Source organism: Cyanistes caeruleus, chromosome 7 (assembly GCF_971803275.1).
Source record: "Cyanistes caeruleus chromosome 7, bCyaCae1.hap1.1, whole genome shotgun sequence".
Taxonomy (NCBI): domain Eukaryota; kingdom Metazoa; phylum Chordata; class Aves; order Passeriformes; family Paridae; genus Cyanistes; species Cyanistes caeruleus.
The window spans coordinates 14941569-14968949 of NC_141707.1; the positions used below are offsets into that span (position 1 = coordinate 14941569).

General features: G+C 43.3%; 1 protein-coding gene across 4 annotated transcripts in view; it reads left to right on the top strand.

The window, feature by feature from the left end:
- Nucleotides 1–27069, top strand: part of CDK15 (cyclin dependent kinase 15) — a 47011-nt gene extending 19942 nt beyond the window's left edge. For 3 of the 4 annotated variants that reach the window (XM_086897224.1, XM_086897225.1, XM_086897223.1), the window contains 4 exons: nucleotides 6329–6377; nucleotides 8966–9105; nucleotides 14400–14537; nucleotides 16835–19608. In XM_086897224.1, the coding sequence (XP_086753350.1) occupies nucleotides 6329–6377; nucleotides 8966–9105; nucleotides 14400–14509 (299 nt within the window). In that variant the 3' untranslated portion in view covers nucleotides 14510–14537; nucleotides 16835–19608. Of the gene's footprint in view, nucleotides 1–6328; nucleotides 6378–8965; nucleotides 9106–14399; nucleotides 14538–16834; nucleotides 19609–25366 lie in introns of those variants that run through there. The other variant, XR_015289108.1, reaches the window with a different exon arrangement.
- Nucleotides 27070–27381: the final 312 nt, after the last annotated feature.

Below are 27381 nucleotides of genomic sequence, written 5' to 3' on the forward strand. Positions count from 1 at the left end.
AGTGTCAGTGAGGGAGAAATGATGAGCACTGATTCTCAGCCTCTCAGCAGGATCATTCTGTAAGAGAAATATAAAAGTGAAATATTAAAAACCCTAGAATGTGAAATTCACCCATCTACAATCTAGCCATTCTCTCTCCTATACCACAGGGAAGTGGTGGGGGGAGCCTGTCTATCTGGACTGGGAAAAAAAGAACAGGGGGGAGAGGAGGAGGGAGAAGACTTGCTTTGAGCAGGAGGTTTACAGGTTTAGTAGAGCATAGTAACATCTTTTCAAAGAAGTGGGTGTTGCTCTGTGACCCAGTCCAAGATGCCCCTCCTTTGATTCTGGTGCATGAACACTAAACAGCCCCCATTTTCACATGGTAGCTGAGATTGGCTGAACAATAACCTGGTCTCACAGTCGAAAGGACTGGAATCTTTCACACAATTAGCTGAGACACATTAATCAAACCAGCGTGAAATGGGAATGTGTCGCTGTCCACAGCAAGTTTAATTTGGATACAAGCAAGCACAGAGCAGACAGCTGGAGGAAGCATTTTCTTCTCTAAGTTGTAGAAGGCCTGACTGGGTAGTCTACAAGTTGAGAAGAGTAGCCTGGGAGATTACAGAAATGCTCATGTGTGTGAGGAACTAATCACAAAGAATTTTTTTATGCCAGACATCTGTTAATACAAAGCCTCAAACATACAAACTATGAGTGATGATGGTTAGGTATCCTGGTACTATGTAGAGGGACAACCTGAAAGTGCAAGCATTAAAGCTATGTTAGCAAAGAAACTTGCACAGACAACTGAGAATGTGAGTGCCTAGAGCTGCTCTGAGTAGTGATTCCCTCAGCTTTGTTTTTTCTGAGTAGCAGTGATATTCCTCTTCTGCAGGACAGGCACCTGAACAGCAGGGCAATAGCCCCAGTGAAATTGAGTCATCATAGGCAGTTTTTAAGTCTGACTTGTTCTCAGACTTGATAGAAAGTTTCCCTAATGGACTCCAGAGGGGCAGAATTGACCTGTGCTGTGCTGTGCTGTGCTGTGCTACTGGGATGCTGGTGCCTTTTGTGGCTGGACCAGGCAGAAATGCAGGACTCAGAGGACACTATTCTGTTGGAGCATCCCACAGAGCTGGCAAACACATGGAAGAGGGGGTACTATGTCAGTGTTCGGGGCAACAGCTGTGTTAGCTGGAGAGGCAATATCCCTCTCCCCTCTTGATAGCCTAAGGAGCTGTGAGCTGTTCCAGCCACATATAAGAACCAAGCACTTGGCTCACACCTGGATTACACAAACCAGTCTGGACAGAAGGCTAGTCTAAAGCTGGACAATTTGCCTACTCATGAACTAAATCAATTCACTTCTTGATAGGACTGATGGTAAGAAGACAAATGAGTCTCTCTGTTTAAAGCTAAATGCCATTTATATGCTTCTGGGCACTTCCCCTCTCTTCCCTGAAGCACAAATGCTGTTTCCCCCCCAGGACATGCTCAGCCCAATCACAATCTATGGAGTCTGCCTGAGAAAACCTTCTCTCCTGAGGTTATTCCCAGACCATTTGTGCAAATCTGGTTGCCTGGGTTGGTTCAGATAAGCAAACAAACTTTGGAGCTCTTCCCCAAATCTGATGGTTTGAATTCTTTTAGCTAGTCCTATTGATGTTCACACTGAGCACAGGCAGCAAACAAACAAACAGGTTCCTGCCTGCGGCAAGGAACGAACACGGGCAAAACAAAGCACTGAGGTGTGATCCTATTCTCATTGAAGTTGATGGCAAAACTCCCACTGGATTCAGCAGCATAGGCTCAGCCCCAGACTGAAATTGTTACTGGAAGGGTTCCTGGGCCAGATGGGTTAGTAGGAATCTTTGAAATGAAAGCTGGAAACCTTTAGATGTTTTCCTGTCACTGCTGTGGGCTTGAGCACATCCTGATGCAGTCTGAAAAGGATACAGCATGGGCTGTGGGGTCTGTGAGTCAGGCACACACAGGGCAGCTGGAGGAAAAGCAGCTCCTCTGCCTCCCCTATGGGCAACTGGCAAGGGACGAAATGTGCAAAGGAGTTTTTTACTACCCTATGCCCCGGTGTCTTGCACAAAGAAGTTCAAGAACAGCCTCAAGCCCATTCCCTACAGTTTACCAGAGTCTCAACCTGACTCCAGGTGAATGGGAAGGATGGGTAACTTGTTGGTGGCCAGCCATACAGCTTGTGAGCTCACCTTCTCTCTGTAGGAGAGACACTTGGGGTAGGGAATTATGTGCGATCATAGGGCCTGCACGCAGGTTGGAGAGTCATTCCCTGGAGAGCGTGAAGGACTGGGAGAGCTCCTGCCCCACATCTCAGCACACTCTGACACAGCACACACTGTGTGTCTCCCTGGCTCCCCAGGCTTACCAGCCCTACCCATAGTGACAAGGCTTTGCCCTGTGTTTGTTCATTTGTTCTGTTCCCTCATTTTGCTTCCCCTGAAAGAGGCAGTTGTAGCTCTGTTAACACTATTTTTGAAAGCTCTCATGCTGTGTGAGCTCAAATCCTTGCATTAATCTACTGCTGTGTTCATTTCACTGCGCTGAAAAGCAGTGAGTTTAAATCCCCTCTAAACACCATTGGTGACACCAGAAGGCCAGTGTTTTGATCCAGCCCCATTAATGGTTACAAGTTTGAATCTAGACAGCAGGGGTCAAGGGCAGGAAAGGATTAGGAATCACAGCCCATGACATTAAGCTTGTGCTTTTGCCAAACTGGGAAAACTGGGAGCGCCCAATGCACCAAGTTAGTTTTTGTTTCCTTTTTCTGACATTTGGATTCCAAAGAGTGGGGAGCAGCGCATATTTACTCATAACATGATGAATGAGAGTGAGCTTTACTCCTTGATTTATTGCACAGGCTGAATGATGAACTCGCCTATGCCAGGTAATATCACCCCAAAGAGCAGATGCAGGTTTCACACAAGGCCTTTTCAGATGCAGCAATGACTTTCAAATAAGGCCTGGTTTTTCAGGTATCTGCAGGCTTTGGTATGCTGAATGAGACTTAGAAGCTTTCCAGAGTCAATTTGTGCTCCCAGGTACGATTTTTAGTGTCTGTTGCGTTTCCAAAATGTCACCAGCAGATGGAGGCAAGAAGCAGCAGGCTCTGAAACACAAACTTCCGATGCCATTTGTGAAAACGCAGATGATGTCTGCATTCCAAGTGCTTTTTTTTTTTTTTCTTTTTTTTTTTTGTAATCTCACTTTTTATGCTGATATTTCATTTAACACATGGGATAGTTGAAAACTGAATTCTAAAACGATAAAATTTTTATTGTCATAATAAACTGCATGTGGCTTTGATCTCAAAGGCAAGAGCAGCACTGTAACTAATGTGCAATGTATGCTAGCCAGGGTGTAGGGAAACTTCCCATCTGTGTGGCAATGGGCACAGCCTGCAGTTTCCAGCCTGCCACACAGACAGAGCTCTGCTCCTGTCCTGAAGCCACAGAGATTTCACTAATGAGAGAAATTTTCTCTGTGAGCCTGCAACCCCACTGCCTTCATTCAGCAGCACTTGGCATCCTCTTTCTCTCTCTTCATCAATTAGGAAAGTTTAACTTTTGTCCTCTGGCTTACTTGCCTCATTATCAGTTCATTAGCCACTTCCACCTGGGTTTTCAAATAGGAAGGTATTTCCTCATTAGCACACTCTGCCTTGCATAAGGATAGAAAATAACAAACTTAAGCGCTATCTTTCAGATCTACTCATATTGTTAAAAAAGCTAATCAGCCCTACACAATCCCATCATTTTATGTCTACATCATCATTGTGAGACGATTGAATCAGTAGTTCATCCACTTTTTGGCATTCCCTAAATATTCTTTATCTCTTACCTTTATGAAGTAGCTGTTTACAGTGTTTTACAATTTTAGATTGGTCTTAATCTTACAGTAAGGAAAATACTTACTGCTCTGTTTTTACCCTGCTCAACACAACGGGGCCTCAAGCATTCTCTAAGGATTTGTCTATATGGGGTCAGTCAGGAGATTAATCTGAACTGATTTAAAGTGCATTAGTTAACTGCATTAAATCCTTGAGCACAGACACACTGTTTTCTTACCATATCTTCCATTTATAATCAAAGCTATGTATACTCAAAGAGGCAAATTTGGCAGTCCTCATTCAAGCTGAATTCTTCAGAGAGATGTGTTTGGACAGGGACAGGAGTTGTTGGCTCACTGGCTTTTACACTATCCCTTGCAGATAATTATTAATCTCCAAGTTACATAAAAGATAAATTTAAGTCAAGAGGCTTGCTCAAGATAGTGAACACTATAATTCCTCCCAATTCTCAGTAAGCAAGCTGATATTTCTATTTCTAATGTAAAGAAAATCCTATTTCCTTCTTTGGAATGTTAATCCTGAGAATGTGCTCCACAAAAACAAAGTGACATTTCACCAAGATATCATTGAAATGTTTTGCCCTGCTGTTACCAACTGAACATGCATTTTTAAAATTCTGTGTTAAACTCATTAAAGATTATTAATGGTAAAAGATTTCAGTAAAGTACAGTACTTAAGTAATCTTAGCATTTTTACTAAATATTTAATGAAATTCATATATTGTCATAGAATGTTTTCATCTCATAAATCAAATTTTTCTGAAAGTTACAACATCTGAAAGTTTTTGGCCAGCTCTGTGAAGAGGCAAAAATTTCTACCTCAGAAGAATTTTTTGCCTTTCCAGACCATTTTAAAAATGTTTTTTCTTCTATTCTGTCTAGAAACTTTACATCTCCAGTCAATATGGGTAATTTATTTCTTCATTTATATTACAGTCAAGGGGGCAGAAAGAAGGAAAGATGGTCCAGTGAAAATGTTACTAGTGATCCAAGAGGAATGTTCTACCAATCTTGACTGGACTTATTTGGGAAGGGAGTATTCAAGATGCTAATTTATAGCTTCTGTATACTGGTGATATTCCAGTGCTCTGGCACATAAACAACCATGAATCCCATCCCAAGTTATATTCCCATTTACTTCTCTAGAAATTACCTTAGTACTTGGGTGTAGGAGAACAATTCAGTTCTGAACTGTTACTTACCCTGTGATAGGTTTAACAACCTGCTTGCCTGGTTTAATGGTGCAAGATCGCTGCTGGAAAAGTTAAGGGCTGGAAGTTTGGTCATTTGCACTTTTTTAAGTTGTCTGTGCATCAAGTCAGACGCTGTGTCTGGCACTCTGGAAATGGCCTTGCAGGCAAAGGCAGAGTGGACCCCCACCTTGACTGCAGCAGGCAGCTCCTGTCCTGAATGAAGTGCCTGGTGTTTCCAGGCAGGGAGGGCAGATGCTCTTGGAGAGTGCAGCATTAACCCCAACTGAGCTCTGGGTCTGCTGGCAACAGACCAGTGGTGCTTGCCTCCTGGTGGTCTCACTGCTGTGGGGAATGCTTGTCCAGGCTGAGCTGGAAGAGAGGTTGACACCACCCTTCCTGCTCTCATTCCCATGATTAGAGTGCCACTGTTCATTCTCTGCTGACAGAAACAGTGCTCAGGAAAATGTAGGGGGCTAGAAATTGCAGCCCTTCTGATGCAAGAAAATCTCTCTGTTGATCAGCTCTATGGGGAAATTTTCCAGGCTTAAGCCATTCATTCATATCTAAGCCTGAGAAAATTAATGCTTTACAACAAAACATTTGAGGAATGTATTCTCTGTATTTACCACAATGTTTAGAAATATTTCCTTCAAAAATATCAACAAGAACACAGACTTCACAAAACTGCAAACTCTGCTAAGTTCCAGTCTGATAGAGATCACAATAATCAGTAAGTACAAAGCCTCTCTGAGCATGGTTAACTGGACAAACAACACTTAGTGAGAACTTTGGGCAAGAAGAGAGTGGGATCAAAGTGCCTTGTCTCTGTCCCCAGTCTTACTTGCTGCATCCATGTAGAAAAGCCCCATGTACCCTTGGGGACAATATGTGAAGCTCAGCAGCCCCTTGGAAAGCCAAGACAATTGCTGGGGATTCAGGCCTGCAAACTTCTTTTTGCTTCCTTTGTGTGAAGGCTTTAGGGACTGGTACTGCTTTTATTGATGTCAAAGCTAAGACTTGCCCGTAACAGGAGGAGGTCCAAGGCCTATACTCACAGATATATGAAAGGAAAGGGTTACAGAACTGGAACAGCCTTATTAAGATCAATGCAGGCACTCAAGTCCTATAGGGATAATGTATATTTATGAATAATAAGATGATAGGTTCTATAGGGTCCTTTGAAATTCTGAGCACATTTTTTCTTAGGGCTGAAAGAATGGGTTTTGGCTTGATTTTCATTTAATCTTGTGATTGCATATTATACTTTCTAGAACTGGTTGCTTCCAGGAGACCTCAGAGACTCCAAGTCATCTGTGACAGGTAAGCTACCTATAACAGCAATGCCAAAATTGCCTCCGGGTTTATTTGTTTCTTTATGCAATCATTTAACTTGAAATGAGCTCTTTTGGCAAGCTCAGGAAGAGCAGGGTGGCTCTGTAGTAACAAGCAGATCTAACATCAGTTAAGCAACTGATTTTGAGAGAACGCAGCAAAGGTAGACACATAGTGGGTTTATTATTCTCAGAGGAGTAGTGATTATTCCGAGATAAGCAGTGATTCAGTGACTTTGTGTGCAGCTTTTTGTGGGGCACAGTTCGATTGAGAAGGTTGTGCTTTCCCAGGCTCTCTTGCCCAGACTGAGGACAGATTTCGCACAGTCCCAATTTTCATTTTTGAAAACAGACTGTAGGAATGTTGCTCAACAGCGGTAAAGAAGACATGCTAGGACAGCATTTTCATGAGACAATGAAATAATACTGTGATTAGTTAGGAGAGGGAAAATCACATTCTTAGTGGCCAAAGCTATGAGATGAAGGCCATGGTTACACACGCAGCTTGACCAGACACAACAGCACTGCTGAATCACTCCCTAGTGTGCTGAAGGAAGGGAGTATTTTTTCAGGCACACACACACATATATACAGAATGTATGTATGTATCAGTGAAAGAAATTTACAGTCAGACAAAGTGTCGTAACCTAGCTGAGGGAGTCATTCCAGTCAAATCCCCCTAAACTGATTTTAATGCATGCAGCAGGTTTTATAGATATGTAGGAAAAGACAAGACAGGATTTGTCCTCAAAATTATATACATGAAAATGTCAATAATCAAATATCCTTTGAGGACATAACCACATTTTTCACTGATGTTTATTATCTGTTCAGCTGATTGCTTGGGATCCAGCCCTGCTAGGAGGGAAGTGTACTGCCCTTCAGAGCAGGATTTGCCAGATGCTGTTCTAAATGGCTGAACATGCTAAAGTTTTCAGCAAAACACAGGTTACTGAAACGCCAGCCATAGTCATGGAATTGCCACCTTGAGAAAACTCAATATGTCCCAAACCCTTATAATGCAGGTCCTGGAACAGAACAAATCCTCTCTCAGCCTGAACAAAGAAATAAATTGCAACCATGTTATATTGCACTTCTGCTTTTTGGCCATAATCCTTTGACAGACCCTATTACAGGCCATACCAAGGGGCTGGCATGGCACCAGTGTGGCAGAGCTCTGGGCTGCATGTGAGTCAGCTCCAGCTCTGCCTTAGAGTCCTGGTGCTGCCATGACCATTGGAATGCTCGGCTTGGGATAAGGAAAGAGCTGCTTCATTCAGACCGCTCAGCCATGACTCTCCATGGACAATTAAGAAATCAAAGGGGAGCTCTCCACAGAGCTTGGCCACCACCAAGAAGCCTAAGCCATGGTGGGAAGCACTGAACTGTGTTGCTGCCCAGAGTGGGAGCCTGCAGCAGCAGGACTGAGGGGGCAGAAGGTCTCCACTAAGACCCTGCCAGGGGAGGGGCAGCCTGTCATGCAGCTCTAGCAAGAGGCTTCAGACTGGATGCTTTGGTTCGCTGTTCCATCCCTGTCCATCCATTCCCTGGTGCCCAGGGAAGCAGGGACTTGAACTGTTTTGTTGGAGGTGAAAATTCAGCAATTATCTACCACAGTGAGGCCATATACCTTCTACAAATTTGTTTCTCAGGGTCTCTTTCTCCCCTTTTGTCTTGGTGTTTTTTCCTCTTCTTTTATATGTTACATTTTACCTCCTCTAAACAAAAATGTCAGCATGTCAAATATCCTGTATAGGGAGGGGGAGTGCAGGGGCAGGGGGATCCCAGCCCCTGATGTCACTTGGAGGGGAAGCACCATTGGGGGCCAAGGGAGGAAGCACAACAGGCCATGCTCTGAAGCTGAAATGTGATCAGAACAAACAAATAAAGTAAAAGCTGTAAAACTAAATGACTATTTTTGTTTGTTTCCTTGTTGGTTTGTTTTCGCTCTTCCACTTCCTTGTCCCCAGCTGTGTGCTTCTCTAGAGAGCAGCCACTTGGCATTGATATTAGCTGGGCATGGAGCATATGTGTAATACATTTATTTTAAGCACTCACCCCGACAAACAGATCCTTCTCTGTGAATCCCCAACACATTTTACAACCAGCTGCACTACTGGTACTGGGGTAGAAGAGGAAATGATATTTTCTTTAGGTTTATTAGGTTTGACCTCTAGTCTTAATGGGCCAGTCATGTTATTTTCTACATTTGGACTGTCACTGTAAACTGGTACCACCAAACACTGATATTACAGTCACAACACGTAAAATATAGTCTGCTCAGCATTATTTCCCCTTTCACTTATAATCTTCTTTTTAAAAAACAGAATTTTTTTTTTCAAAATTTGTCTGTAAATATGAGTTTGAGCTGAAATCCTGGATGCATATACCCCAACATAGTCAAACTCAGATGGAAAAGCGAATGTCTGGAAAAGCTATAAAGCTGGAATGGGTTTATCCAGCTCCCCTGTGTCCCTCCACTATCTTTGCCTCAAGCTGAGAGGGGCTGAGACATGTTCTGGTTCCAGCTTTCTGGCTCGTCCTCATCTCCTGTGCTGTTTTTTCTTGTTTTCCTAGGACAAGCAGGGTGCCAGCAGCAGAGAATTTGGCCTCCAGGATGCTCACGGCCTTCCCTCGAGGCCGAATCTCTGCACAAGATGCACTTCTTCATGGCTTCTTCAGCCCTCTGCCTCAACAGCTCTACCAAGTTCCTGCTGGTAAGTAAACTCTCAATTTCATCTCACCAAGAAAGAGCTGCTTCACGTGCTATTTACTGGGAGTTTCCTCACTATTTTGAAAATCTCTGCCATTCAGCTGGATGTCTCTTCTGCCTGCACTCCCTCCCCACTCCTGTATGCTGCAAGATTTACATCCCGTGGCAAATCTGACAACTTGCTTTTCTGTTTTCCTCTACTTGCCCCCTGTGTTAATACTAGAAGGGGACCTTGATGGGCTGCTGCCATGGTCCACCTGCAAAGCAGAGGTGTACATGCTTTGACGGGTCATCTCCCCTCATTCTGTAACCCAAAGGGCCTGAATGTTTCCCCAGCTCACACTGTGTGTTCGGTGTAACTCACCTGCTGGTCCCTCCTGATGTCCTGAATTCCCATCTGCTCAGCATGGTGTGCTAGCCCCAGTTCCCTCGGACTGCTCCTCCTGCTCCCTTTTGATGTTGAGACAGCTGTTCCTTGTACCCTGTCACACCAGTTCTCCTTCAGTTTTACCTGCTTTATTTTCTTCTTCCCTTGCTCCCTTCTCCTAAGCACACACAGTTCTGCCTCTTCTGGCCTCAGCTGAGAATAAATACAGGGTGTCTCAAGCTGCAGTTCTGCTCCTCTCTAGGAAAAGCTCCCTCCTATTGGGCTGCAGGCCAAGGGACCTTGCATTCCCTGTTGCCTCCGGGGTACCCTGTACACTAGTTAGTTTAGTCGTGGTTTTTAAGATAGGGGCAACTGAGAAAAAGCCTTTGTGGCTCATGTGTTGTCCAGCTGTTGGAAATCCAAATTTCTGGCTCCTGTGACACATCCCAAGTGGAGGAGCAGCCAGCTAGCATCTCTCCCAATCCCCCAAACTGCTGCCCTTCAGAAGGTGCTCTGTGTGTGTATGTGCTTGAGTGAGAGACATCTGCATTCCTTTTCTGTTCACCCAGCCACAGAGCACAAATCTACTTTGACACTTTTAGAAAAATGAAAAGATGGAATCTCGCAGGAGCCTGCCTGTGCCGGGGGGGGAGGAGGGGAGCACGCACAGCAGGAGGGAAGTTGACTTTTCTTTATACATATAGGGTTTTTTCCATGCAGAGTTTAAATTATGCCTGATAAAAGGAGTTTCGTGGATGTTTCAGTTCTTTCAAACCCTCCTGGCTTCCTCCCAATTAAATGAGGTTTGTCAAAGCCACAGGGCTCTGCTGCTGCCAGAGAGGCGGACAAGCACTTCCCGCAGTGACATCTCCAATCCCCAAGGGAGAAGATGAAAGTGTCAGTGCTGAGAGAGAGAGAGAGAGAGTGGAAAAAAACAGGTACAGAGACAGACAGTGTGAGAGAAAGGGAGAGAGTGAGGAGAAATAGAAGGAATGAGAAAACAGATTGGCATAACGTGTCAGTCTCTCCCATATGCTGCCAGTGAGGGGACAGATTCATTTCACCTGGGTTTAGGCACCATCCCGTATTTATTATCCCCCATATTGCAGCAAGAAGTACCTTGTGGACAGGAAACTGCATGGCGTTATCATAGCAACCAATGTGTTGAGAACAGAATCAAAGTGCAGAGGGCTGAAACAAGTACAGTACGATCGTGCAAGACCATATTCATGAGTGACTCATTAAGCCTGTAACATTTAGGCAATTCTGAATAATTCCCCATGTAGCCATTCCTATAGCCATAATTGTTTAAGACATTTGCTCTCTTGTGTCACTTTGGCATAACACTGTTTTGGAATTTAACTGTACCATTTTAAAATTCTTGTTGCTATGATAACAGTGCAGATTTTAAATATATTCTGTTCGCACTTTGTTCTAGAGGATGCTGGCTATTAGTTGCCATCCTCTGAAGGCAAAAGTTAAAGCAGAAGGGCAAAGAATGATCTGGAGATGAAAGGTGGAAGAAAAGGGGGTTGATCCCAAGGTATGTGAGACAGTAAGAAGGAAACAACATTTGAAAAAAGAAAAGGTTCTCATAAGAATTTATTCTCTGTTTTTATGAAATAATTGTATCCATAACCATTCTTTTTATAAGTTGTTATGACAAGCAGGAAGCTTGAAAAACAGAGGATGTTTTTCAAAGGTCAGTTCCTGGGAAAAAATAATTGGAGAAATCACTGTTTCAAAGTTAAGTACCCCTCCAAATAGCATGATTCTGATTACTAGGGGGAATGCTAATGGTTAGAGGCTGGCTGCTGCCCCTGGGATGGGAGAGAGGGAGCTCAGGGCTCTTTACTTCCTAGTGGCCAGCTCCTAGAGAGTGGAACAGGTGGCTGTTGCTGTGCTCATCTGAGCACAAAGTGCTGGAAAAAAAAGAGTAGCCCATGCTCTAAGGGAGGAAGAAGGTTCTCTGTCCTCTGAGTGGGGCTGGCCCACAGCTGCTCACTCCTGTGCCTCTAGCTCTAGGAGGGGATTACTGAGGCCTGGGTTCAAACCTTGTTATCTTGGTTGCCTTAATCCTACATGTGCCACCAGCACCTCTGGATATAAAAACAGAGAGAAGTGCAGGAGTTTATTCAGCTTCTATTCAGTGTGGCTGGTAGCCTAAGGGGTGGCAGTGATGACCTTTTGTAAAACCGGAGCATTTGCTGTCCTTTTTCTGGCCAAAGCCAATCCTGAGACAATTATCTCTGTGCAGTGTAGCCCTGCACTGCAGCAGCTCTGATAAAACTTCAGTCTAACCCTTTGCCACCTGCTAAAGCAGAATGTTTTCTGTCCAATTAATCCCTCCTGGAAGAAAGATGAGATCCTTGAATCAAGAAAGTATGAGCTGTGCTCTCAACTCAGTGTCACTCCTGAAGTGCAAAGGGCCTTCTGAGGAGGTATCTCACTCTGCTGTCAGACAGGTCAGACACAGTAACAATTGCAGCTTATTATTCTTAGTTGTAGATTTGGTTTATTTTCCCTCTCTTTTGCCCTCTGATGCTTTAGAGCAGGCTTGCAAGCAGGGAAGGTAAGCAGTGGGATTTGGGGTTACCAACAGAGCACTCCCAAGAAAACACACTGCAAGAAGAGCTCTAGCCAAAACACACAGGCACAGGAGCCAGGGAGGCCTGAGCTGCCAGCTCAGATCCTTTCCCCACTGGACCAATGTCCAGTCTCAGTAGAGACGTTCAAACCTGGCCATACCCTCAGCATAGCAGTTAGCAGTTCCAGTATGTGCTCCATGAGGAGGATTGTGTGTTGCATGGATGGGATCCTGGCTTTGACTAGGATATGCTTGCTCTTTTTGGGTACACCTGGTCTCTAATTACCTCCCCCAGCAACACAAAACCAGTGCACCAGGTGATGAAGACACTATACCATTTCTCCTGAAACAGCCCACTATTCAGCCTTTCTGAGACAAGGAGGAGGGAGGCTTGATGTTGACAGTCATTTTAATGTCTGTTGCATCTAAGCTAAGACAAAGCAAGTAAGCAAGTGTGGGCAGTGAGGAGGTTAAGGCTGCAAGCCTTAAAAATCCCATTACTGTTGGGATTAGCCAGCACTGGTGAATGTTATCGCAGGGGACATAGAAAGAAGAGCTGGCTTTCATGACCCCTTGTTTGGCTTGGTTGGTTTCCCTAGGTTCTCCTACATATCTAAAAGCTTTATACAGTCACTTGATTTTTTTTATTTTTTTTTTTACCACTTTGCTTTGTGACCTCTGTACACAGCAAATAGATATCCTTCACTGCTAGTCAGATACAGACACCTAGAAAGTTCCTACCATTCAGGTGTATGAATCTGGTTTATAATGTGTCTTAATACAGAAATAAGCCAAAGCTCATGATGAGCAGGAGTTGCCCCTCCTAAGCCAGAAGCATTCTTATCTGTGAGGTGATAAAACAAATCTTCACCCAACTCCGGAAAACCATCCCTCACTTTACCTGGTGTGATCCCCACAGTGCTGGAAGATCTGCTTGCCCTCGTACTGGCATTAAAGTTTTGGATTCTGTCATTAAGCCACTACCCTAGGAAAGAGCTGTTGCAGCATCACAGCAGATGCTTGCCAAGTGCACAGGACTCTCTGGACATGTTGCCCTGTTTAAGCTCTTCCCCGCATGCTGTCCTGGAGCAGGCATTGTGCTGGGCACTGTTTAGGAGCACAGGGCAAAGGGGAAGATGGGAAAAGAGGGAAAATTTCCTTTGCTCACTCCCTAGCTCCTGCTCTTGCAAAAGCAACTGGCTCAAAGTTTGGCCCACATGACTTGTGGAAACAAAGTCCTACAGACATGGATCAAATGCTTTGACTCCCATTGATCTCAGGCCAGAGAATCTCTATAAAGGTCTTATTGTTCAGGGAGACAAACCACTCTTGGGGGAGCGCTGTTAATACCATTCGTGGAGGCAGACACTATTGCATCAGAGGTTAGCAGATGTTTTTCTGTAGTTTGTCTAATTGCAAGTTATAGCTGAGGTTTCTTTAACTTCCATTTTCCCTTTTACACTCTTAAATGCAAATCTGAAAAGATTTAGTTGTCTTGTTTGCTGTGAAAGACATCCAGACTGGAAGTCTCACATAATCGTTTCTCATCCTCAGGCGCACTTCTGACTTCACCCAGTTATCAGCAGAAAAGAGTAAATGGGGAGGTAGTGATCAGGTTTGTGCTTTTCTAAGGCACAAAAGTTAAAGCTAAGTTTGAGATTGTGACAGCAAGCAACCATGAGCATAGGAACTCAATTAGCCTGAAAGACAACTATCTCATTATCTTTCTGAAAATGATATAAATACATAAGAATATAAAAATTTAAAATAAACTCTCTATTGACTGTCTAGATGACTGAATTTCATTGCTCAATTTCTTTAAACACCCACTTTAGTATTTATTTATTCTAAGCGTGAAGCAGCTACGATAATTAGACTGTCAGATTTGGTAAGTTAATGAGGAGTCACTGGAGTGGAAGGTTTTGCATTTGTGAGATTGCTGAAGGAGAGAAGCCCCGTGCCTTCGCTCTATCTCTTTTTTCTTTTTCTTTTTTTCTCCTCTGTTGGGTGGGAAGGAGAGAGCTTGGCAGTGCACAGATCCATTTGAATCCTTTTGATTAGCGGGTTGCATTCCTACCACTGTTCTACCAAATAGTATTTTGCTGGTTTCTCCAATAAAAAGAAGAAGAAAAAAGAAAAAAAACCGCAGATGAGATTTCTAGAGAAGAGTGTCTAGATTAAAGAAGTAATTTTCCAAAAACAATCAGAAGGAATGCAGCTGTGAGAAATAGGATCCTGAATTAGTTTATATTGTGGCTAATGTCACAGGAGAGCATTAAGAAAGTAGCACAATGAAGGAAAAAGACCCTTTTGGAGCTTTCTCTTTAACCTGATTTTTCCACAGGACAGTCAGTGCTCACAGTTCCAGGGGTGAGACTGCAACCTGAAATCTGTGACCTGTTTGCTTCTTACCGAAGAGGCCATGTCCCACGAGGTTCGAGCAAGTTTTGGTAGAAGTAATGGACGATTGAATAATTCTTGGGTAAGCATGTAGTTGCCATTGTCAAAGCTGCTGCCATCACCCTTAGCACATTAATTTCTTCATGTACTGAAGGTGGAAAATAGATCTGATACTCAGGGCTGGATGATCACATTCCAGGGTAAGAACAAAGTGGGAAATCTGACATTCAGAGAGAAGAGATCAGCAAGCCAATGGCCCCCAATGAGCAATGTTCAGTGGTATCATGGGAGGTTTGGATTTGTTCTGTCATATTGCCAAGTATCAGACCAGTGCCCTTTCCTCCAATGCCTACCCAGTCAAAGTATTGCTTCATTTCCCTATTGCTTAAACTGACCAAATTGCTTTCTTCATCTTTGTCCTTTCCTACCAAGTTCACGTTTCATGGCTTACTTGTTTTGATTTCACACAATTGGAACCCGAGAAGAGCTAGGCAAAATCTCCGTATCTTGTAAAATCTTTTGTTTTAATTAATCACAATTTTAATGTCATGCTTCAAAATGATGCTTCAGCATCAGTACTGTTCATCTTTTTGTTACAGAGGACCAAAAGCTCACTTAAAATCACTGTTATTGAAAGAATTACCAGAAAATATTCTTTTATTATATCCTGTCTCTTTGTTTACTCTGTGCATTTGTTAGCAGCATGTGTCCTGTCGGACTCACTGCTGAGTCTGTGCTTGCAGGGCAGACCTGGAAACTGATTTTGAGGCCAAATTAGTTTGAATGTCTTATTGTCTGCCAAGCTAAGAGGCAACCTTAGGATAGCAGGACACACCTCAGCTACCCATCTGTGCTTTCAAATACTTGTACCTGCTATAGGATCAGGTCCCAGCACTCAGTGCCTGGTCTCACAGCCTCTCTACCCCTTCTGCCCTCATCATGTAGACAACAGCAGGCAGAGAGGCCAGCCTGGAATCCTTTTAAGAAAGACCTGACATTGCCAGTGCTGTGACCAGATTGGGTTTTGGAAGCAGCCTGAATGCCTTCCCTGCTCACCTGCTCAGCTGAGTGCAGACAGGATGGCTGTTCCCTCTCTGTGATCAGAGAGGAACTAATCCTGCCAGAAAAGCTGGCTGTCAGTTCCACTAAGGCTTCTGGGAACAACTCACTCGAGGAGGGTACCCATGCATCAGTGTTCAATGAACTTGGATTTGGCCCATTTTAAATGATTTAGAGAGCATTTCATAAATATATAATTCAAAACAGTGAAAACTTGCAACTAGTAGGAGAAACTCTTAAACATTTTTTTATATATTAACCTCACCTCAAAATTATTGTGTCCCTCTTTTTCAGCTGCTTACAAAGCATACTAAACAAGCTTTAAGTTTTCTTCTGGTCATTGCAGGAAAACATTCTATATGTCATGGTGTTCATATTATTAATTCTCTTTTTAAAAAAGGCATCTGGATTCAGACATGCAAGCAAGGTTATAAATGAAACTGTAATTTTTTTGTCATTTTAATAGGCTACCAATGGAAAGCAGGGGGTTCTGTATGCTTTTTCAAATCTAATGAGAGGTAGATAGGCATCTAAAGCGCAACAGCCTCACGCTGGCATATGAGAGAATGGAATTTCCTGGGAACACAATGAAACCTTCCTTCATTTGCCAACCTGAGTTAAGTTACAAAAATAGACAAAACCAAGAAACTAAACATACCAGGCTCCATCTTGAATCCATGGGCCCTGAGCAACACAGCAAGGGACAAAATATCACAGACTCCTCCTTGTTTTCCTTCTGGTTTCAGGAAGAGATGAGATACTGTCACTAGTCTATCCCAGGGTGATATATACTTCATGCCAACACTCCACCCATTTTCTACCCTATTCCACCCACCACTTTCCCTCTACCTGCTGAGGAGGAACATATGGGTCATTGGAATCTGCTACTGTTCTCATTCTGACTCTCAAAATAAATACTCAGATAACTAATGCCTCCTACATGTATCTGATACTGTACCAGCTAAGGGTAGTTGAATCCACAGGAAGAGAAAAGCCTGTTTTAAACCAGCTTTTAACAAGCAGAGTGACTGAAAGCATTAGCCCTGCAGAATATTTGTAATTGGGATTTATTTTTCTTTTTGATTCAGGACTTAGGCCATGGATTTTTACCCTAATAGAATTCCTCTGCAATAGAGGCAGATTGTACCCTCTCTTACACCAAGGACCTTTGAAGTAACTCCTTATGTTGACAAAATGAAGAAAAATCTTTGACATTATAAACCAAGGGCACAGTTTGAGGGGTGGAGTGTGTGTTTTTAAAAGTCACCTTTCAGTAGAAGAGATTGAAATTGTGCAGCTGTCCTGCCTTTTGTTTTTCAGAAAGCAATGTCAGAAGGATTGACTTGGCAACGAAGATGGAACAGCACAGTCTGGACACTGGACTTGTAGAATATACTCAGCCATGTGTCACTTAATAGAGAGCTCCCTGGACCAGAAGATCGATGTACAAACAGGACAGATGGGGAGTGACAATTGAAAGAATGTAGAGGCTCATCCAAGGCTTACAGAGACCTGTCATTCCTGGGGTATGCCTACAATCTCCTTCAACAAAAGAGCTCCTGAGGGAAGGAGGGGATTAGTCAAAAGTTGAGTGAAGTCTCCAGGGAAGATGATTTCTTGGATAGAGTTGTCAACAAAAGGAATTGTTTAAGACTATTTGTTATAATTTCCTAGAGGGAGCTTCTGCCATTACTAACAGGATTACCAGCGTACTCGTTCCACACCAGCAGAGCATTAGACATGTGCATTGCAGACTGGTTGCTTAGAGCTGAATTCAGCATCCCAAACGTGTGCAGGTGTTGATGAGCAGAGAGGAGATGGCAGAGAATTAAGATGCAGCCAAATGCAGTCCATTTTTGGTCCAACTGTTGCAGAGAGTCCTGGTTTATTCATGACTTTCCACAGTGTTTTAATCTCCTTGATCTCAAGGCTGCTGACATACTATGAGAAGGAAAGTTAATCTGAGGTGAGTGCTGATGGGGATACATGGGGAAATCATGGACCTCTTTCCCAACTGCAGTTACTGTGAAATTTCTCATAGAATTCTCCCTTGAAGGATTGGGAAAGCAAGTCATTTACTGTGTTCAAGTACTAGTCTGCTTGGTTTCAGTTATCTTGGATACTTTTTCTTGGCTGTGGGACATAGAAGCCAGTAGCCTTGGTGTAACTCTACAGCTCCTCTGGGAAAAAAAGACAAAGATAAATCACTGAGGTGCGGACATACAAACCTTCTTGAATATTTTTATTTATCTGAGTAGTGTCACTGGCATGACTGGGAGAACTTCTCTGAGCAAGAATTATGCAGACCATTGAGGCACTGGGACAAAACCAGTCCAGGAGCTATGGGTAGCAGCCATAGAAACAACTGAAAGGTGAGCTTTTAGTGTGAGAGCTGCATCTCCAGCCTCACTCCAGTCCATCGCTTAGCAAACACACACGGCAGATCTGGGCAGGAAGCAGCACAACTGTTTATGTTCCCCTTTGCCCTTGCTACAGACATAATTTCAGGAATGCATAGATTAGCTACATTAAAGGGGACATAGACTATCTGCAGGCACTGCTCAGTTGAGAGGACAAGATTTTCCTTAGGTTATGTTCCTTAAAATTCTCTGCCTTCATGAAAAGGCAAGCTATGTCCCAGAAGTCTTTCTGTCTCTAGATTGTGTGGACTTGGATCTCCCAAAGCCACTCTCAATGACCTGACCTCCTTTTGCAATACTGAACAGAGCAGCTGTACATGATGCCCAAGTTGGGATAGGGGTTGTTTTGCATTCCTTCTGCATTCTTGGAGATGTCTGGACTTAGAGAAGCAAAGAAGCAGGATCTCCAGGGCCTGCAGTGGGATGGTTGTGGCTGAATGTTTGCTCATAATTGAGAGCAACTAAATGCTCAAGATACATTAAATGAAAGGATTTGTTATGCATGGGCAGTGAGGGATCTAATGATGAGAACTGAGTCACTTTTCCTCATGGTCTATCCAGAGCATCAATTGTAAATTTCTTCTGCCCTGGAGCAGTGGGACAGAATGGCTTTGCTGTTTTACATAGCTACCACCCTATAATGGCCATTGCTAAATTTAGCCACATGCTAAATTGCCAAAGAGTCAAATGATACCTTTAAATTCTCTATCTAGAGGGGTAGAAAGCCAGGAAGACCCTGGATATGCTGCAATCCAGCAGTCTTCTGTTCATTAACTTGATGTTGTAGGCCCAATGCCTAAAACATGCCAGATCAAAGAGAAACTGTCTCCAAACCACTCCTCTCCTCAGCTAATGGGATGGGAATACTATTTACATCAGGAGTACTGGTTTCAGTAGATTTTTCCATCCCCTGGCCTGCACAATCTCAGGGGCAACAGCTTTCGAGGAAAATGGATGTAGTGTTGTAATGAGTCAGAAAGAATAGGTAACAAGAAACGTGTCTGAATTCATGTACCAAGTTAGTGCCACCCAAAAAGGCAGTTCTGCTTCCCCCATTTCTCTCCCTGCTTCAAGCTTTACAGTCTTTCTCTTTTCCTTTCTGGCACCCTTCTAATCCTTGAAGAACTGATTTAATTCACTATGGAACACAGATGGAAGACTATGAACTCTTTTGTGAGTTTTTCATTGTTGTAGTTAGCTGAATCAGGTTATGGAGGGAGAAAAGTACCCCAGACTTCATTCATGGATGAGTGTGAGGTAGGAAAAGAGGAGGTGGAAAAATCCATGAAATTCATATTCTCTTATCTCCAGCCTGCTCACATCTAGTTCCTCTGGGGTGATCATCCTCTGTCACATTTGAATGTCTGATGTTGTTTTGAGATAATAACTGAATGGGTTGTGGCAAGTAAGTGCTCAGTACTGCTGTAATTTATGTGGGCCCATCACAAATCCAAATGTTTACTGTCAAACACCTCACAAAAAGTCCCAGACGTTGGCAGAGAGGTGCAGGACTGACATTTATGTTTTTTTTCCAGAAAATACTTTCTTTTGGCAGGGGCAGGATGCTTTGGTAAAGCAGGTGAGAGTTTATAAAGTACATGTAAATGGAGATCATTGTGCTTATGGGTCATCAAACTGTTTCACCTGACCACCTAATAAAAAACCAAAAATAAATCTGAGGTTTTTGAGAAATCCTTTAACATCCTCCTTTATGTGAAGAGAATTTAAGATCAGACTTAAATATTTGCTTTAAAAACATCTGGAAGTAAATGAAATAACTTCTTTCCCAGGCCAGGATTCTGTTTTGTTTCAGCCTCAAGCAAGTTTGTTGGCCAAATTATATATGCCCAAGAAAAGATCCAAGGGCTTTAAAACTAGCAAACCCCTGTCTGTAATGGTGCAAGTGGGCAATGCTCTTTAAAGCATCTGTGGGGGAGGGAAATGCCAGGAAAATCCCTCTCACAAGCCAGAACTGCATTTGGGGAGCCCAGATGAAAGCTCTGATGTGGGTCATGTGACAGGTGTCACTTCAGTAATGATATTGGGGCAGAGATAAAAGTCCTTGCCGGCTGGTCATGTGACATCTCTTCATTACTGGCACAGCAGGTGGTCGGAGAGACTCAATGCCTTTATTTTTTATTATTTTTTAATTTTTTTTTTATTCTGTGATAATGAGAAAATGTTTAAACTTCCATCCCTGTGTTTAAACACTTCTTCATGCTGACAGCAGCAGGAGATCCCTTGATCAGCTGTCAGATGGGAAAGTGCAATTTTTCTGGAAAGTAAACAGCATGTTTGCCAGTTGGAAATCATTTTCTGTTTGTTGGGACTGCTAGTGGTGGTGTGATGGAGCCATGTCACAGCATCTGACAACTCGGGAGTGGGGAATAGAAAACAGGCTGAGAAATGGGGTTTAGACTTTGCCTCTGATAACAGCAGCTTGAGATTTTTGACACTTCGTTATTGTTATTGTGTGGAAAAAAACACAACTTACGGGTTGCTATGAAACTTTTAAAGCAGCAGCTCAGTGCCAGTGTGAATGTGTGGGACCTCCTAAAAAAGCTCCTGCATTTTAATAAAAACTTTCCTAGGAGAAAAGCAAAAGGGACTCAAAGGAACTGAGTAGATGTGGAGATGTGTGGGGGCAGGGATGGTCAGATCTCATTCCTGGCTTGCAAGAAGAAACAAAAAAAAGTCTTATTAGAAAACTTTACATGGTTCTGGTGTCACGTAGGCTTGGGTAACCCACTGGGAATTTCAGGTAAAAAAAGGAAGGCAAATATGGTCGCAGGGTCATGCAAAAGAGCTCAATCCCACCCTGAGCCTAGCTGAAACCAGAGGTGTTATGGTCTCCTTCGGAAGTACCATGGAACCCAACTAAGTTAACTTTAAATGCTAATCACATTTTTTAAAATTTTCCTCTTAGGCAAATACCTTCTCAAAGTCAATTCCTGTTGAGAAAAAGGAGATACAGATGTTATTCACATAATTCCAATTGAAATTAGGGTTTGAATGTGCCTATGCAGAGCCATACACAACATTTTTCCTAGGCAGACACAGACAAAATCTTATGTGCAGAATCAACAAATCAACCTGATTTCAACACCGGGCAAGTTAATTACTCAGAGCACGGCTCAAATCACATAAAAAATATTCGCAGCAATTATGTTACATGAAATCCTTGGTAGCTTCCCAACAAATGCTTTTCTCTGCTGGCTGCACTGCAGCATTCTGCCTCTTCCTAAAGATCCCAAATAAAAGCTTCCTGCCTGTTACACCAGCCGGTAGCTCACCTGCACCCCAAAAGCCCTGGAGCTGGTGCATTGGCTTCAGCACCCAGCTGCAATCAGGGGCTGAGCCCGACCAGCAGCAAAAAACCATCCCAAGCAAAAAGATCAGATCAGAATCTGGCCCGTTGCTAGCAGTCATTAAAAAACATTGCACTTTTAATAGGAGCTTATTCAATTAGCAGACTAACAGGCTCCATCAGATAAGCTGGGGATTTCCCTGGGAATCTGAGTCACATAAGCTGTAGCTGCTCTGCACTGTATGGTTAACCCTCTCCAAGCAGAAACAGCATGAAGAGGCCAAATCCCAGGAAAGGGCTTATTTTGGGGTTTTTAAGAGAAGAAGAAGGAGCCCTCTGTTGCGCCTTGAAGCCCCCAGAGGTGCCAGTGCTGAGTGAGTCACACAAGCTGGAAGGACCCAGGAGGATCACGGCACCAAACTCACTGCTGCAGACAGGAGACTCGCCTGATCTCCGATAAACACGCTGACATTTGGCAGCCTGACAGCTTCACGGTCCCATAAGAGGCTTCCTAATTAGAGCCTGGGTGAGAAATAATCCACAACTTGAAGTTTGTCTCTAGCTTCCTTGCTGTACTTTTTTTTCTCCTCCCTTTTTGTGCTTTTTTTCCCTTTTCAGTGTTTTCTCTCACACATTCTCAATATATCCCCTCCCCACAGGCGGAAGCTGTTTGAAACACCAAGCAGGATAAAGGGTCACTTTTGCCTCTCCTCTCTGCTCAGAACAGCTCCCAGCAAAAGCACCCCTCTAACATTCCAGCATTGCCCTTGAAGGAGACGAGGAGATAAGGCAGGGGAAAGGACAGTACATGGTGAAGTTTATAATGAGGCAAAGTAAAACCAGTCTGGAAGAAAACCAAGCCAGTCCCATTCATTCCTAGTCAAACAAGTAGGGCAAAACGAGTGCTCCTGGCAGCAGGAAAATAGGGACTTTGGGGCTCCGGGTCTGGATCCAACTCTGAACTTTGCTTTCCTCTTCAGCAAGTGCCCCAAGCAGCAAGTCATGGCATCCTGAGCCTTTCAGCTGGAGCCAGGATCTGAATTTAACATTGCCTTTAAACTGTACAGTACCACCATGCTGCTGTATCATACTAAGACGTTCAGCCAGCTGGTCATACGATGAAATATATTTTTTAGCAATATGTACTGGTACACAGAGTGACCTTTTAAAGATAAATCATATTCTACTCATTTACCCCATCATAAGTATGTTCTCTGAATAGTTCCAGAATAGTTCTTCAAATGCAATAATCTATGGAATTGAGATTATTTCAATATTGGCTAAAACAAGTATGACTCTTTTACCGTATTTATCTCCTAGAGGATTTTTTGCTGATACGGGATTGACTGTTCTCTATTTAATATTCCAAAGTCTTTTCCAGGATAGTGAGACAATGTAGCAAAGCTCTTAAAATACAAGTCATTGTATACACTGCAACAGCTTGGATACAGATACAAACATCGGGATTTATTTTTTATTAGAGGGTTGTTCTCCCACTCTGTCCTCCTCAGTGAATACCATATGCCCTGGATAGCCACCAGAAACAGGCAGAAACTTGATATTCTCCATTCTTGGCCATACATTACATCAGACAGCTATGTATGTATGTATGTATGTATGTATGTAAGTATGTATGTATGTATGTCTTACTCTTACCAGTCAGCAGGATTCCAGATGATGACATGAGAAAAATACCTACAGGTAGTTGACCATTAGCTCTCTCCAGAGCAGACTTCATTCAAAATATGCAGTTGAAGCTATTTCCAGGACAAACATATTTAATGCTGAGATAACTGGAAGATCTTCATCTAACATCACTGGAGTTCAAAATGTGTCTTACCCAGAGGGCTGTGGCTCCTTGGGGAGTTTCCTTTCCTTAAAGTTTCACTTTGGAGGCTTGCTGATTGCTGATGGCCAACTGCTTCATGTGTTGCAGATGTCTGTGTATGGTGCAGCTGTGAGAAAAGAACTGGGGTCCTGCACCTTTGTGCTGGGGAGAACAACCCTGCACAAAGACCAAAAAGGACCCTATCATCATCCTCACCTGTAACATCTATACTGCTACAATGCTGAGGCTGAGAAAATGGTTTATCAGAATGGTATTTCCAACAAACAGATGTTTGTGAAGTAAGCAGAGATACCTCCCGAGGATTTAATATTAATATATTCACTGAATAGATTGTAGCTGTGTGTTTTCTGCCATCCCTCCCTATAAACTGAAGTATGGATTAGTATGCACTATTTATAGATCCCAGCCCACCCACTTGCTTGGAACACCCCCGAAGCTGTGGGAGATGTAGCTGCATTCATACGCAAATGTCATCTCCAGGGCCCACATAGCGTCATGGAGAAATTCTGCCTTTCACCATGGTAAGAACCATGGAAAACATTAGATGTTGTACTGGACCTAAAATATCTGGCTCCATTCCTGCCCTGATATTTTTTGAATGACAAGTGAGTATAGACACAAAGAAGGAAGAGCGCACAGAAAAGGGGAAAGCTCTCCCGGAGGACCGAGTGGGGAGGAGATGGGGCAGAGCTGCCCCTGAGTGACTTGTTCCTTGGGTACCTGTATTTCCTTGTGGCTGCAAAGCAGGCACAGGGGTCAAAAGAAGAGCATTATACGCATGCATTCCTGTTTGAGATGGACCACTTTAAAATTCAGGAGAATCAGATATACTGAAATTCAGGAGATCAGATGCCAAGAGCAGGTGTAGTGGCACAGGAGAAAAGAAAAACTGTGATTCTTTCCAATTAAACTTCATATTTCCTGGGTTTAGAATTTCAGTCATTTAAGTCTATTTTAGACTAAGTCTTAGAAATAGAAGTTGGGAGCCTGGAGGAATTAATTTTTTTATTATTTTATTTTAAGAGATTAACTCAAGTTGATAGATTTAGAGCATTTTTTAAGTTTGTTGGTTTCAGATGTTTAAAAAGAAATTTAAAATAAACAAACAAATTCCAGTAGAAAATTTGGCAAGGGCTGAATCCTTCGGGCATAATTTTCCCAGGAGAAACATAGATCTCTGATAAGCAACAGAGGAGATGCTGTATTTCACAGCTGCAATGCAGATCTGAGGCCTCTCCAGAGACTCCCACATGCTAAACAGGGATTTCTTTAGTTTAAATGCCAGATCCACTTTGGTCCCAGTGAAACTCCAGAGGGGCATTATCTAGGAAAACGGGGCATGTTTAATCCACTTTATCATTAATGCAAAGAATAGTCTCAATATTTGTGAAAATCAAAACCATGTGTTATGGAAGGTCCTTCGTATCTTGGTGGATTAAGCTCTACTTGCCAGCCTTGGCCGGGCAGCTGGGCAGTTTGTCAGTTGGCAATGTCTTGTGATAGGGGTCTGTGATGAAGCAAGCATGAGCCAGACTGCGGGCCTGCCTGGGCACTTCCTTGAAGGATGTGCTGGAAAATTTACTTCAGTGACTAAAGCTGGAAATGCCACAGGTGCCAGAGGAAAATAACAGCTCTTAGCAATGCAGTCTCACTTTGACTTCACCCTTCTCATCAGTAATTGTTGTTCCATTCTCTTTGCAGAATTTTCTCTGCTAATTAAATCTAGACTATTTCACATTTTGACTGGATTTAAAATATAAAGGCTGAAAAAAATTATGTCTCTGAACAGAGCTCTTGGGTTTATCACCATGTTACAGTACTGCCAAGGTCAATGAAGTCTGGGAACAATTCTTATTAGCTAAACACGAAGCTGTTGCACTGATCACCATGCCGATGCTGGTGAGCTGAGGGCTGAGCTGCAGGACCTGCATGCTGCAGTTCATGAAAAGCCCTAAGATAAACCACATCATGCTTCAATGGGTAAATGCTAAAGATTTCTCACTTGATTAGATGTTTGTTTTATACAAAACCCTCTCAGAGCCATTCAGTTGGACACAGACCTGGAAGATTTAATGATGTTGAAAGAAGCCCATCTGCAAGGATGCAAAGTCTGCAGGGATGCTGACCATCCACTGCAGATCCTGTGCAAAAAGAGATGAAAGACAATTGGAGATAGCTGTGAGCCCCAAGCTTGGGACCATGTTTGAGGCTCCTGGAAGCAGAATGAGGCTGTCTTGGGGGCTGAGCGAGGAGGCAGTGTGACAATGTCTTTGCAGGTGGCAGAGAGAAACCCAGGAAAGCAGCCACCCCACTGGCAGAGGAGGAACCTTTATCATTTGGAGATGACCAATGCAGGCAGACAGGTTGCTAGCCATCACCATGTCTTCAGGTATGAAGATGTGTATGTGCCCAGGCTGCATCAGCCTCTGCCAGGGCAGGCTTGCTCAACCTAATACACGTGAGGAAAAATTGGCTGGCCTGGAGGGAAGCAGTCTGTGAGCAGTGAGGGTGGGACCCTTCACATCCCGCAGTTCCTGAGACAACTGCAGAGAAGATGACCCTGAAGAGGCTGCCCTGGGACTGTGGCCTGGGGGGAAACTGAATTTGACCCCATCCTTTTCTACCCTTTCATAGCAGGCACAGCTATCCCAAGTTCCCTTCAGTGTGCACAAGTGAAGGAGAGAGAACATAGCCTCATCTTACAGATTTCCACCCACCTGCTTTGTAGCTCCAGATAAAGTTTTGGAGGGAAGTGAAGCAGAGAAACAGCCCCAGTCACAAGTTTCTCTGGACAATGCTTACTTTTGCAAGGGGTGCAGAACTTCTGCAAAGCTGCACATCTTTGAGAAAGAAAAGCCATATCATCCCCTTCAGCTGAACATCCTGCTTCCTTCAGACAGATCATCCAGCTGACACTGAAAGGCAGCCTTGGGCAGTTTTTTTAACCCACCCAGCACGATCACCACTTTTACCAGACCTCCAAAGCACTTTCAAAGTCTGAAGATGTCTTCCATTGCTAGTATGATTACAGCTCTAATGAGATTAGGAGAAGCTGTTTCTTCTAAACAATGGTGCTATCTCATTCTAACCCATTTAGATTATAATCTGCTCTTCCAGATATTAATATTTTCATATTAATGTAGATCCTTTTATCCCTGTAGCTTAGCACTGGGTTCTGATTTATTAAATAGCTGGCTCCCTCTGGACTAGAGGAGCAGGATGCTGCGTTGTGATGAGCTTAATAACTCACTGCTCCCTATTAGTAAATCACAGACTAGCACTTCAAATTTGCAGGGAGAATTGGGTTGACTTTCCCTTCAGTCCTTGAAGCATCTTAGTCCTGTTGTGCAAAACTACCTACTAACAATCTTTCTTAAATGAGCCAAGTGCTCTAATATGAGTTCAGCCCACTGGACTGAACTTTTAACAACAACTTGGGGAGTGAGGGCAAGAGCAGAGTTAACAGATTTCCCTGGCTTTTCTCATCAAATGGTGCCAGAGCACTTCTCTGGAGGCAGCAGCAATATAACAGCCAGCAGAATTAGTGTATTTATTATTTTAGAAGAGCTCATGTTTTTTTAATATCTTCAGGTTTGAATCAAAGGTTGAAAGTAAGGGCAGCCTATTTGCATTGTGAATAAAGTTATCTGCCTCCTCCACCCCTACCCCTGCATCCCCACTGGAATATGCAGAAATAAATGCCTTCTAATGATCCCTGCAGGGCTGAAGCTTTGATATGGATCTTGCCTGGGGTATAGTGGTTGGGAGAAGTTCTGCCAGGCTGAAACCCACATGGCATGGGGGAGTAGGCAGTCTTCCTCTGAGTGGGAAAGAAGGGAAATTGGATTATCTTGCTGGCAGTTGGTGTTTTTCTGTCTGCAAGAATTTACAGATGAGAGGCCCCAGCTGGGAAGTTTAACTCAGCCCTCTGCAGACAGCAATGTGTGTTTTCCTCATCTAAATAAAAGAGATGATCCCATCCCAGTTCTGGAAAGGTTTTTTTTCCTGCTTTGGCTGTGTCCAGCGCAGGTGGGTAGAGACACAAAATTGCACGATTTGAATTTCAGTTTGGTGACTGCTGAAAATGTTGAGTATGTGTGGCCATGTGTTTGTAAACACAGATTACTCTTTGGATGTGACATCTGGCTTTCAAGGAGCTCCCACAGTAGGCAGAATCACAGGAGTACACACTTCAGTTCCCCCAGACAAATCTATTGTAGGACACTATTTTGTAGTTTACAGCACACTGAATAAGCTCAAAAAAACCCAAATGCAGCTGAAACCCCTTAAT